This window comes from Prionailurus viverrinus, chromosome B3 (genome assembly GCF_022837055.1).
Source record: "Prionailurus viverrinus isolate Anna chromosome B3, UM_Priviv_1.0, whole genome shotgun sequence".
NCBI classification, from domain to species: Eukaryota; Metazoa; Chordata; class Mammalia; order Carnivora; family Felidae; genus Prionailurus; species Prionailurus viverrinus.
The window spans coordinates 41344539-41357019 of NC_062566.1; the positions used below are offsets into that span (position 1 = coordinate 41344539).

General features: G+C 39.5%; 1 protein-coding gene across 1 annotated transcript in view; it reads left to right on the forward strand.

Annotated features, from left to right (window-relative positions):
• Positions 1–1718: 1718 nt before the first annotated feature.
• ADAM10 (ADAM metallopeptidase domain 10) overlaps positions 1719–12481 on the forward strand; it is a 137540-nt gene continuing 126777 nt past the window's right edge. Inside the window, exon 1 of the mRNA XM_047862744.1 lies at positions 1719–2020. Within this exon, the coding sequence (XP_047718700.1) occupies positions 1966–2020 (55 nt within the window). The 5' untranslated portion in view covers positions 1719–1965. The remainder of the gene's footprint in view (positions 2021–12481) is intronic.

Below are 12481 nucleotides of genomic sequence, written 5' to 3' on the forward strand. Positions count from 1 at the left end.
CAGGTCTGACCCTGGGATCATGATCCTGGGAGCATGGCCTGAGCTGAAATCAAGAGTTGGATGCTCAACCCACTGAGCCACCCAGGCGCCCCAAGATTTTCAAAAATTTTAAGTAATCTCTACACCCAACATGGGGCTTAAACCTACAACCCTGAGATAAAAAGTTGCATGCTCTGCTAAGTTAGACAGGTGCCCCTATTTTTAACTTTTTGGGGAATCTCCATACTGTTTTCCACAGTGGCTGCACCTATTTTGCATTCCCACCAACAGTGCACAAGGAATCCCTTTTCTCCACATTCTCACCAACACTTGTTATTTCTTGTGCTTTTGATTTTAGCCATTCTGACATAAAGTAATACCTCATTGTGGTTTTGTGTTTCTCTGATAATTAGTGATGATGAGCATATATTTCATGTGTTTGTGGCCATCTGTATGTTTTCTTTAGAAAAATGTCTATTTGGGTCCTCTGCCTATTTTTAAATTGGATAATTTGTTTCCTTGCTGTTGTGTAAATTCTTTATATATTTTTTATTTGCAAATATCTCCTCTCATTCTATAGGTTGCCTTTTCATTCTGATTGTTCATTACCCCGTGTAGGTTTTTTTTTTTTTTTTTTTTTTAAATTTTTTTCAACGTTTATTTATTTTTGGGACAGAGAGAGACAGAGCATGAACGGGGGAGGGGCAGAGAGAGGGAGACACAGAATTGGAAACAGGCTCCAGGCTCTGAGCCATCAGCCCAGAGCCTGACGCGGGGCTCGAACTCACGGACCGTGAGATCGTGACCTGGCTGAAGTCGGACGCTTAACCGACTGCGCCACCCAGGCGCCCCACCCCGTGTAGTTTGATGTAGTCCCACTTATTTGGCTTTTGTTGCTTGTGACCAATGTCAAGGAGCTTTTCCCTTGTTTTCTTCTAGGAGTTTCACTATTTCATGTTCTATGTTTAAGTCTTTAATCCATGGAACAGAAGTTTAAAGAACCAAAGTGAGTTACTGAGAAACCACACATGAGCTTCAAAGAAGTTGGGGTGAGGACGGTAAGAGAGTTTTCCTCAGAGATATGAAAAAGAGAGTGGTAAAGAGGACATGCTTTGGGCAGGAGATTTAGGACCATGTGATTTAAGCTGCACGCATTTAGAATGGCCAAAGCCTTATCTGCGACAAATTTTTAAACAATTCAGAAAAAATGCCATAGGCTACGTCTTTCCTTTCTGGGCTTGAAGGTTTTACATCTGTTTTGATCACTGGTGGCTGTCGCTTGTTGGGACTTTGCTTTCGTTTACTTGGGTGATGTCGTGCACCACCCGAAGCAGAAAAAAAAAATACAAATCTCCCTTTCATGCGAAGTTAAGACAAAAGCGGCCTCTTAACATCCTTCACTCTCCCGTTTTAGCCTTGGGGACGGTCATTAGCAGCGATAAGAACTAGAGAGCCGGGTTAGCTCTGCGGAGCTGCTCTCTCGCTGGAGGGGCGGGACCAGGAGAAACCCCGCCTCCCAAACCCAATCCCAGCTCTCCGCCGGCGGACAGGAAGCGGCGGCAGGCCTAGCAGCCCGGGAACCGGGCCCCGTGCGCATGCGCCCGCCCCTGGGGTGCCTGGGGGAGGGGGAGGGTCGGGAGGAAGGGGTGCGGCTGGGCCTGCTGGTTGGGCACCGGTGCGTCACGTGGTGAGGAAGGAGGCGGAGGCCCCAGGCTCGGGGGAGGGAGGTAGAGAAGAGGGAAGGAACGCGGGGAAGGAACGCGGGGAAGGGAGGAAGGAAACGAACGAGGGGGAGGGAGGTCCCTGTTTTGGAGGAGCTGGGAGCTTTGCCGGCCCCTGAAGTGGAGCGAGAGGGAGGTGCTTCGCCGTTTCTCTTGCCAGGGGAGGTCCCGGCTTCCCGTGGAGACTCCGGACCAAGCCCCTTCAGCTTCTCCCTCCGGATCGATGTGCTGCTGTTAACCCGTGAGGAGGCGGCGGCCGCGGAAGATGGTGTTGCTGAGAGTGTTAATTCTGCTCCTCTCCTGGGCAGCGGGGCTGGGAGGTGAGGCACGACCCCGAACGCCGGGGACGCCTTGACCACCGCGGACCGCGCGGCGGCAGCGGCGGCCGGGTCGAGCGGAGCCCAGTCGCGCCGCGCGGCGGGCGCGTCAGTCAGCCCGGCCGGCCGGCGGCGCCACTCCGGCGCGCAGCACTCCCGGCTCCCTATTGTCCCCCGCGCCCCGACCGCGTTCCCTTCCGTGGCGGGCCGTGGAGGCTCCGAGCCTCCGCCGAGGCCTTCCCTACCCCCACTGCCCCGGCGCCACGGGAGGAGGGGGTCGCCTCCCAGAGAAATAGTCTGGAGATCCGAGTCGCCGGGCGTGAGCCGTGGAGCCCAGGCCGGGGGCTCCATACCTCCAGCCTGCTCGCCGGGTTGCCGGGATGGGCAGTCGCCGCGGGGCCGGCAGTCTTTGCCTCCCTCCTTCCGTCCCCAGCCTCTGCCCGGTGGGGGATTCTGGAGTCCGCTCCACCGCGGGGAACCGCCGCGCAGGCTCGTGGGAAGTTGCGATGTGTGCGGCGAGGCTGATGTATTGTTCTTTACCCCGCGCGGGGATCCAGACTGACCCGGTTCTGCAGAGGGGCAGCCCGTGGAGGGGTAACAGTGGTCCCCTGCTTGTCTGAGACGAGTCGCTTCCGCTGTCGATAGTGCCCTGCTTCTGCCCGAGTGTTTGGAGACAGCTCTCAGGAGGGTGTGTTTATGTTCAGTGAAAACATTCTGTTGCCCAGGGGAAAGGGTTTGGTGGGGAGAAAGGTAAGCCGTTTCGGGATGTTCTTTGATCTGCAGGTTGGATTGTGTCTGTTAGAGGGACACTCCCTGGGTGACCCACAACTTGAGTTTTCTTAAACTCTGAGGTGGAGTAGACGAACAGTGTAGTTAGTGGGTTGTCAGACTGTAGCAACTATCCCACCCCGCAAATTGGAGTTAAATTTACCGTAAGCGGATACTTTATTGATAACTCGGGTTTTGAAGACGATTTTTATTTCCAGCGTATCCTAGGACCGGCTGCATTGTTTTGTTGTTGTGTAAAGGGCTTTATTTCAGGTAAAGTTTTTGACTTTGCCCAAAGTATACTTAAAACACCTCAAAGTGTGTTTAAAAGCACTGAATTAAAAAAATTCCCGGAATGCTTTGGATGAGTATAGCCTAATGTGATCACTTAGAAAATGCTGTATATTTTAAGTAGTGCGTTGTTTCTGTTCTTTGTCACTTTAACTTGGCGATTGCAGAGCCAAGTGTATTTTCGACTTGAGTTCTACTTAGAGAATGATACTTTGTAGGTACACATTTGTTGTAGTTTGTGGTGTTCTTTTGTTAGATACACATTTTAGATTAAGAGCTTCTAGTAGATGTTTAGTTTTAAGAAGTATCATGTGCTACAAACTCTTATAAGAGCCTTTTCACTTAACATTTGTATTTACGTTCTGTATGTGGCTTCCAACAAATCATTTTTCTGTCTGTTCTATTTGTGATTATAGTCAGGTGTTGGAGTCTTGATTTCTAGAAGGTGGTAAAAAGTAAGACAAACACATGAGATACTTTAAACTACTGAGGAGTGGTAATGTATAAAATGACTTTTGTTTTTAAGGAATGAGACAGTAAGAATAGAAACTGGTGTAGCCTGATGGTTGAAGAAAAAGTGAATTAACGGCATAATCTTTGTGGGTTAAGACCCTTCTTACACAAAAATCTAAATTCAAAACTCTCGAGTCATTCAGAAAGTATCATTGCATTAAACATTAAAAGGTTACTTACTTTTTGATTTTTTTATGTTTATTTTAAGCAGAACTTAAAGACACTAATAAGAAACTTCCACTTTAAAATTAGCATCAAGATTGTAGACTTTGGGCATATGGAGATATTTGTGATTTTATTGTGATAGGAACTACCTTTAAATATGAATTTGAGCTATTTATATTTATGGTAAAGTTTGTAAGAAGTTTGTATGATGATGATATGCAGAATAGAATACATTCGAATTGAATGTACTTGTTTTAGCGTATGAAAGAAATAAAATGTTTATGTATATTCGGAGAAGTTGGATTTAACTTTAAAGTATAGATTTAACTTTAAAGTATAGATCACTTTTATGTTCTTAATAAATGGTTTTAGTTGCTTCCCCCATTTTGATTTGCCAATCATTGTTTTGCATTAATTTTTTCTTTTAATATGACAAGTGGAAAGTTGGAAGAGAGAATGAAAGTGTTTAGAATCCTAAAACTTCAGCTTTCCTAAGGCTGTTCATTTCTAACATATGTCTCAGTCCATTGTATTTGTAGGAAGATCCCGTAAAGTTTCCAGAGTTAGTGTCTTAACAGACATGTATTCAAATGTATACATAAAAATCTTTTCTTTATTATTCGTAACGGTAGTAGAAATTTATTGAAACTATTCTGAGTAAATATAGTGCAAGGAATTTTTATGTACATGTGAATATTACTTTTTAACACAAATATTTTGGAGAGTTGTTGTCTTTTCTCTTTTTAAAAATTAGTGTGTTTGAGAGGAGCAAAGATATTTTAGCCCTAGCAGTATTCAGTCCAATAGTACTTGATGAAATTATATATGAAATGAAGTTTAGAGTGTGGCATGTTTTTTTATATTTAAAAATCCAGTGTAAATGATTTGCTTTGTACCATGCATTCTCTAGAAATAAGTTTTCTGGAAGTTTGGCCAACAGTATTAAAAGTATCAAAGCTTAAGCTTAAGCAATTTCTCTCACTTCTATAAGGGTCTATGAAATTAATGAGAGACAGATTTTTTTTTTGGTCTCTGTCTTTAAGAGTTCTGACTGTTCATCTTTTTAACTTGAGATTGATAATCCAGTTAGCTGTATCATCTTGAGGCCCATTCAAGTCATGCCCTACATTAACTATGTCTTCTCTGTACAGGAGCTCTCTGAGTAGCAGGGGTTGAGGGAAAATGGGCATAGCAGGCACCTTTGTTTTCTGAAGTTCTTTTTATAACTTGTTTAAGATCTGGGGTGTTTCTTATCTGATCTCTTTTACATTTTACAAAGAACTTGCAGGGTTAAGGAGGGGGAGGAAGGGACATTTCTCTGATGTCTTTTGTGTGTCTGATACTGTGTTAGGAGTTTCACTTGTCAGTATTTATGAGAGAGTGGTGATATTTTACAGTTGAAGGAATAGGCTTGATGAAATAATTTCTTGAGCATCATCCACCTGCTGAGTGGTGAATTAGATCTTCAAACCCAAGCCAGCTTAACCTCAAAGCCTGAACTTTTTACCCATTGCCCCCTCATAGCCTTTTTGAAAGCAGTTTTCACATATTAGCTCAAAGGTGGCCCCTGGACTAAAACACCTTAGAGATGTGTTTTGTTTGATTTGCGGTGTCTTTAGATTTCAACTAGTTCTCAACATTGAAAAATTGGGAAATTTCTCAATGAAATTTGTGAATTTCTGGACTTTGTGGGGAAGAATTGGAAACCCCAGGCTCTTCTGGGCCGCATTCCCATTGTCTGTAGCAGAGTGGTAGAGAGCAGTAGCTGTTCTTTTTAGACTGGGCATGTGCTACCAGTCAGTGCAGTTACTATCAGTGCAGTTACTGGTAATACACTTGGCCTGCTTCACTCATTTTTGTTACTGGTGTGGATCCTGTGAGTATGCTATTTGCATCTCTGCCTTGGCTTCAGCTTGCATAGATGAACCCAATCTTTTTAAAATATTTTTTTGACTGTAACCTCTTATCCAACTTTTATTATATTTTTTGGTAATTATTTATTTCTTCAGTAGTCTTAAAAATTTGTTAAAAGCTTTGGCATACACAGTGCTTTTTTTTTTTTTTTTTTTTATGTACCATTAGATTATTTGGTATTAAAAAAATTCCTGTTTCCATGATAACAATTTGAAGGTCTTTTTTTTTTTTTTTTTTTTTTTTTGTAATTTGTTTTTTAATGTTTGTTTATTTTGGAGAGAGAGAGCAGGAACAGGGAGGGGAGGGATCCGGAGAGAGACACATAATCTGAAGCAGGCTTCAGGCTCTAAGCTGTCAGCACAGAGCCCGATGTGGGGCTTGAACTCACGAACCATGAAATCCTGACCTGGGCTGAAGTGGGACGCTTAACTGACTGAGCCACCCAGGCACCCCAACAATTTGAAGGTCTTAAAGAATGATGGTTATAATTTTTCTGAATCACTTTATTTCAGTGAGCAAATAAAAAACCATTTCTTTTTCTACTTGGATGAGACTCAGAAAAAAGTGGTTGAGGGTCATGTAAGTAAAAACTTAGGCTTCCTTTCTTTTAAGGACAGGTTATAAACATAAACTCTGCCTTTGAATTCATAAAATGAAATGGAGTAATACATTCAGCAATAAGCTACATGTTCCAACATTGTTGGGAGATGACAGTGACAGGTTCACATATGGGAAGATTCCCAAATAACAAGTCTCTGGGACTTAGACTTGTAAAATTTTGGCAATTTTTGATGGAAGTTTTTCTAAGATGTATTACACATTTACCGTGTCCTTAAAATGGTCTGACTTTAATCTTTTTTTAAAGGATTGAGGATTAGTATGAAGAACAGTTGTTCTTGTTCTTGGTCTGTATTGTCATTTCTGGTTTTTTGTTTTTGTTTTTAATTTTCCCAGAAGCAATTAAAATGGGTATTCTAAGTGATTGTGCTTTTTATTTTTGTACCTAGTTTCAATAGTATTTCCAACTTTTTCGTTAGATTTCCTGACTTTCTTGCAAACTTTTAGGATATCACCTTCTAATTAGTTGTTCCTAATACATTTTCTGTGGGGAAACTAAATAACTATACTTGATACATTTACACACAAGGTGGAATGAATAAGTTCTGCATCTTCTATGGAATACATGTACATGAGCTTTGTATATATATACATATATATGTGTGTGCGTCTGTGTGTATATATGTATATACGAAAAATACATATCTATATCTATCTATCTATCTATCTATCTATCTATCTATCTATTTTAACATATGTGTTTGGTTTGGGGAGTTTAGTGTTGGGGTTGTCTTGTTCTGAACAATTAGGATGATGTTGTACCAATGTATTTTGCTAGTTAAAGAGAGGCAGGGTAGAATGAAGAGAGAAAAATGATGAATAAAGAAAGACACAATAATAAAATGCACACTCATATGGCTACAGGTAGATCATTTCCTAGATCTGAATCATGAGTACTGTGGTTCAAAACTAATATGCTAGATTGTTGATATTAACCACATCTTAATATAGGCAATTGCAATAGTCTCTTCAGGAATGTAAACTGAAAATTAAGACAACTGTTCTCTGTATTTAAAGAAGCAGTTAGGTAAAAGGTAGGTGACAGAGGCCCCCCATACTATCAGAATGTGTTTTATTGTTTGCAGTAAGTAACTGTTGTGTGTTACATATGGTTTCAGTGACTTTGTGATTTGCATAAAGTTAAATTTGTCTGCCTTTGAATTAATATCGCATTCTAATGGTTAGAAAACTTTTGCCAAAGTTGGAGGTATATTTTTGGAATGGTCTAGCATAAAATATATATGTGGAGTAACAAAAATGGAATTTGTGTGTGTGGAGAAGTTGGGGGGCAGGGCTAGCATAGTCGTTGGTTAAAGCTGCCAACACAAGTTTCAGTGAGAGGCCTGTGTGGCCACTAATGGGGAGATAAATTGTATATGTGAAAGAGTGTGGACAGAAAAACACAGTGTTTTCAAATCTGAGCCCCAAGTCACAGGGCAGACATTCCAAATTCTAGGAATTGATTTGCATTTGGACTGTTTGCACATGGGCAACTCTCTGTGATATGCTTGGGTAAAGAGCCCCAGATTTTTTTTTAAGGAGGAATTGATTTATTTAATGATTGTTAGTGATTCTTCCAAGCAACTCTAAAATGGCTGCTTTTTGTGAATAAAAATCCAGTAATTCTAAACTAGTTTAGTTGTCAATTTTTATACTAGGTAAAGAATGCAATGTTATAATAAGAATAAAAGGAAAAACTAATAATCCTACCAGTTTGATTCCCGTGAGGGCAGTAACATTGCTATCCTGCTGTGTGAAGGCTTTGCCTTGGTACCAGTAGGGACAGTCCTGTCTCACTAGGTTGCAGGAAATAGCAGTACTGAGAATAGTTCTTAGAGAATGTAGACTCCTTTTGATACTGGGTGAATTCATTCTGAAGCTATTACAATTCCAAGTAAACAGTGTGAGAACGTGTACAGTGAGAACATTGCTGTTTAGTCACCAGTTTATTGTAGTCTGTGGTTAGTAGGAGTCGTGAAGCTACAGTCTTGAGTGAGGAGTAAAAAGCACTGAGTTTGTCAGCGTAGACAGAAATGCCAAGATATAAAAATACAGTTCCAATTATGTATTGTAGTTGCAGTTGAAATGAGGATTTATTAAGCTAAAGGAACATTAGCCAGTTGGGGAAAGCTTTTTGAGAAAAGGGAATGACATAACAGTCTAGTAAGGTTCTTGTAGGCTTACTTGCCTGGAACGGAGAGTCCATGGCAGGAAATGAGAAGTGCTAACTGGGCCATGATAACCAGGACTCCAATTATTCATATTCTAGGCCATGATAACTGCAAGGTAGAGTATTATGGAATGTTGGTTGGAATCCATGTTGAGGAGGTGGGATATGATACAGTAGGGGATACGTTAGCTGCTTAATGAATTATGTGTTTGAGTCCTTGATTAGGGTAGTAATTGTAGAAATAAATAAGGATAGAACAAGAAATCTCACAGAAGAAAAACTGGTAAAACTTGGCGGAAGTTTAAAGTGAAGCTAACAAAGTTTATTGAGGGCTCACTGTTGAATGCACATCTCAGAGGCTGTTACACTGGAGAGAGTATAGTTTTATAAAACTTAGAGGACCTCAGTGTTTGAAGTTGAAAATAAGACATCGTAAGATTTTGAATCTAGATAGGTTCTAGTGTGGGATGTATGTCAGAGTCTGGGATTTTATCTTACTTGCAAACTAATAATTTTGTTGGATGTTGGTTAAAAGTTTGCACAGTCTTTCAGAAATATGTGGCTCATCATATGGGAAGCACTGCTCCGGATAGTTGCAAGGTAGAAATTTGGTGAATTTGGAGTGGAGGGGAGGGTTAAATTTAAAGATACATTAGCAAGTATATTTTTACTTTGCAAGTATATGTTTACTCTCAAGTTGGAATTAGCCTCTCTGGTTCAAGAATATGCTTGATACTCTTTTTTTTTTTTTAATTTTTTTTTTTCAACGTTTATTTATTTTTGGGACAGAGAGACAGAGCATGAACAGGGGAGGGGCAGAGAGAGAGGGAGACACAGAATCGGAAACAGGCTCCAGGCTCTGAGCCATCAGCCCAGAGCCCGACGCGGGGCTTGAACTCCCGGACCGCGAGATCGTGACCTGGCTGAAGTCAGACACTTAACCGACTGCGCCACCCAGGCGCCCCTTGATACTCTTGATTTTATGTGAATTATGAACTTCCTATTTCAGAGATAAAGTAGGGAAAAGAATGTGATCTTTGCATTTGAGTCAAATGTACATATATGATTTTTCGAGCAGAATTGTCTTTCCATTTGCCTTTGCTTGCATTGATGATGGCAAGGCACACTCATACACGTTTTGAATTTTGGATTTAGTTTTCATAAGACTATAGATAGAATCCTATACTTACGAATTGAGTGCGATATTAATTTGCTACCTCTTTTCTTAAGAATTAATTGGGTGACTTAGTTGGTTAAGCGTCCAACTTCGGCTCAGGTCATGATCTCATGGTTCATGAGTTCGAGCCAGGCATCGGGCTCTGTGCTGACAGTTCAGAGCATGGAGCCTGGTTTGGATTCTGTGTCTTCCTCTCTCTCTCTGTACCCCCTCCCTCCACTCGCTCTCTGTCTCAAAAATAAATAAACATTTAAAAAGTTTAAAAAATAGTTTTAAAAGAATTAATTGGTATAAGTTTGTAAAAATGCTGGAGACTATGTTATACAAATATTATTAAAATTATGTTGTTTCCAGGCCTACTTTCATTTGGAATCTATTGGTTTCAAAATACAGATAGATAAGATGTATTTCTGGAAATTGAAATCCTAGAAAGTTGATACCAAGCATTAGAAAATAGAATTTAAGAAAAGACATAATTCCTTCTCCCGTGCAGTTTTATAACTTTTTAATATTAATCATTCAGTCTTTTAAAATGCTTATTATTATGAATTTGCATTGTAGTATTTATGCAGTTTTGTAGCCTTTAAAAAATTAACGTGTAAAGTGTATATGCAGAGCAGACACTGAAATATTTATCAGTGGTCCTGAGACAGTTTTGATTGTCACAACTGGAGGGATGCTACTGGCATCTAGTGGGTAGAGGCCAGAGATGCTGCTAAACATTTTACAATGCACGGGACAGCCCCCCACAACAAAGAATTACTGGCCAAAATAGTAGTGCTGAGGGTGAGAAACCTAACTCTAGAGGAAACTTGAGTCTTTTTACCTTTTTTTTTCTTTAAATTTCTGATCGCTTGTTGTCTTAATTGATTACTCAAATTTCATAAGCTTCCATATTTCTATTCTGTTTAAACCTTTTTCTCCTAGTGTTCTATGCACTGTAGCTCTGAAAATTTTACTTTATCATTTATCTTCTAGCATTTCCCATTCTTCATTTTCCAGTTTGTGGTTGGGAAGTAAATCTGATTCTGTTAATTTATAATAGTGGTTGAATGACTGATAACTCATGAAGATTATTTAAAAACCAAACCAGACAAGTTGCTTGTTAACCCAGAAGAGCCATAGATAGTAGGATTTTAGTTTCTGTGGGATAGTTTTGAGGGACTCATCCAGTAACTTCTGCAATCAGAATTAACTTTTACAAAATATTTTCTTTGAAATTTGAACTCCTCAGTTCTTAAAAACTTTCATCTTTTTTTTTTATAACTTCATTCCCCCTTCCTCTTATTATCATCATTAACACCTTTGGCAGAATCGCACGTCCAAATATCCTGGAAGGAGGCAGAGGCAGGTGCTTTGGGGTGTAGTATGGGAGAAGGGTGAAGTAATGAGAATGGGTTTGGGATTAAGTGAGGGTGTGGGGTAGATCTATACCAACAGTACAGTTGTAGCTGAACCCAGTGTGTGTGTGTGTGTGTGTGTGTGTGTGTGTGTTTAGGTAGATTGAAAGTCAGTCTCTTAAATGGGTTATTGTCTGTACTTGTGTCTGCTCTTATTTGAAATGGTATAAAAGCATTTCATTCAGTATAGAAATCTAAATTATATACATGTTTCCACTTTTGGATTTTTAAGCTGTTTTTCATAAGTTAGTGGTTGAAATTTAATATATTAAGTACGTTTTAACCATTGATGTTTTTTGCCCTTTGTAATTAATTTAGCTTATAATTGACAAAAGAGCTACTTATTTTAACTTCTGAGCCAGCTAGCTTTATTATTTTAATTTTTAGAAACCACTTCATCTCAAAAAGTGGGTGTGTTGAAATATGCTTATAATTGTAGAACACACCCTACAATCGTGAACTTTTACTTACAACTGTTAGGTGTAGATAGATGTTTCCTTGTAGAAAATGGTCTGACTCCTTTCTAGTGAAGAAATTGATAATGTGGCTTAAGTTTGAAGTCACATTGTTGAAGTAACTTTTCTGAGAATACAGTAAAGATACTTAAGTATATTGCTGAAATAAAGGACAGGATAGTTCCTGGAAGTTTAACTTTGTCATACAAGAGAACAATTTTGTTAATGGTATTTAGTGCTTCAAGATCAAATACAAGAAGCATTGGTCAACATAGTATGATGTCTAAGACACAGTTAATGACTCAAGTTTCTCAGGAAGGAAATACACTTTTCTGTTGGGGAAAAATGCTGTTCGTACCTAATTTTAGAATTATACAAGTGAAAAGTCTGTTGAAAACAACTTGATTACAAGTAATTTTTCTGAGGAATGGAAATGTGCCAGCCTTAGCTTCTTCTTACACATCCTCCCATTTATTGTAATTGAGTTTTTTTGTAAATAGGGAGATCTGTAATGTCAAAACATGTTTGCAGAGTTTTCTTGTCCCGTTCTTAAAATTGTAGAATAACTTTCTTTGATATAGATAGAAAAAAAAGTTTGTTGTATAATAATTGCTGTTCCATACATAGATAATGATATTGACCCACCATCAACAAGATATATTCTGATTATTTTTTAATCTTGATGTTGGTGAAATTTTCATCCTATGTGTTTTGCCCTATTCTTATATTTAATTTAGATTTAAACAGAAGATTGTAGGATTTGGATTCAGAAGTTGGAAAGGAAGCTTTTGTTGGTAGCCTCATTGTGGAAAGTAAGCAGAATATGGAAAATACTCATGGAATATAGAAAATAATAATATTCAGTATTCATTTATGGAACCCTTATTATATGCCAGGCAATGTTCTTAGGGCCCAGTCTTTACAACATCTCTGAAAGATAGGTTCTGTTATTTTCATTTTACAAATAGGGAGTAGGACCAGGGAGGGTAACTT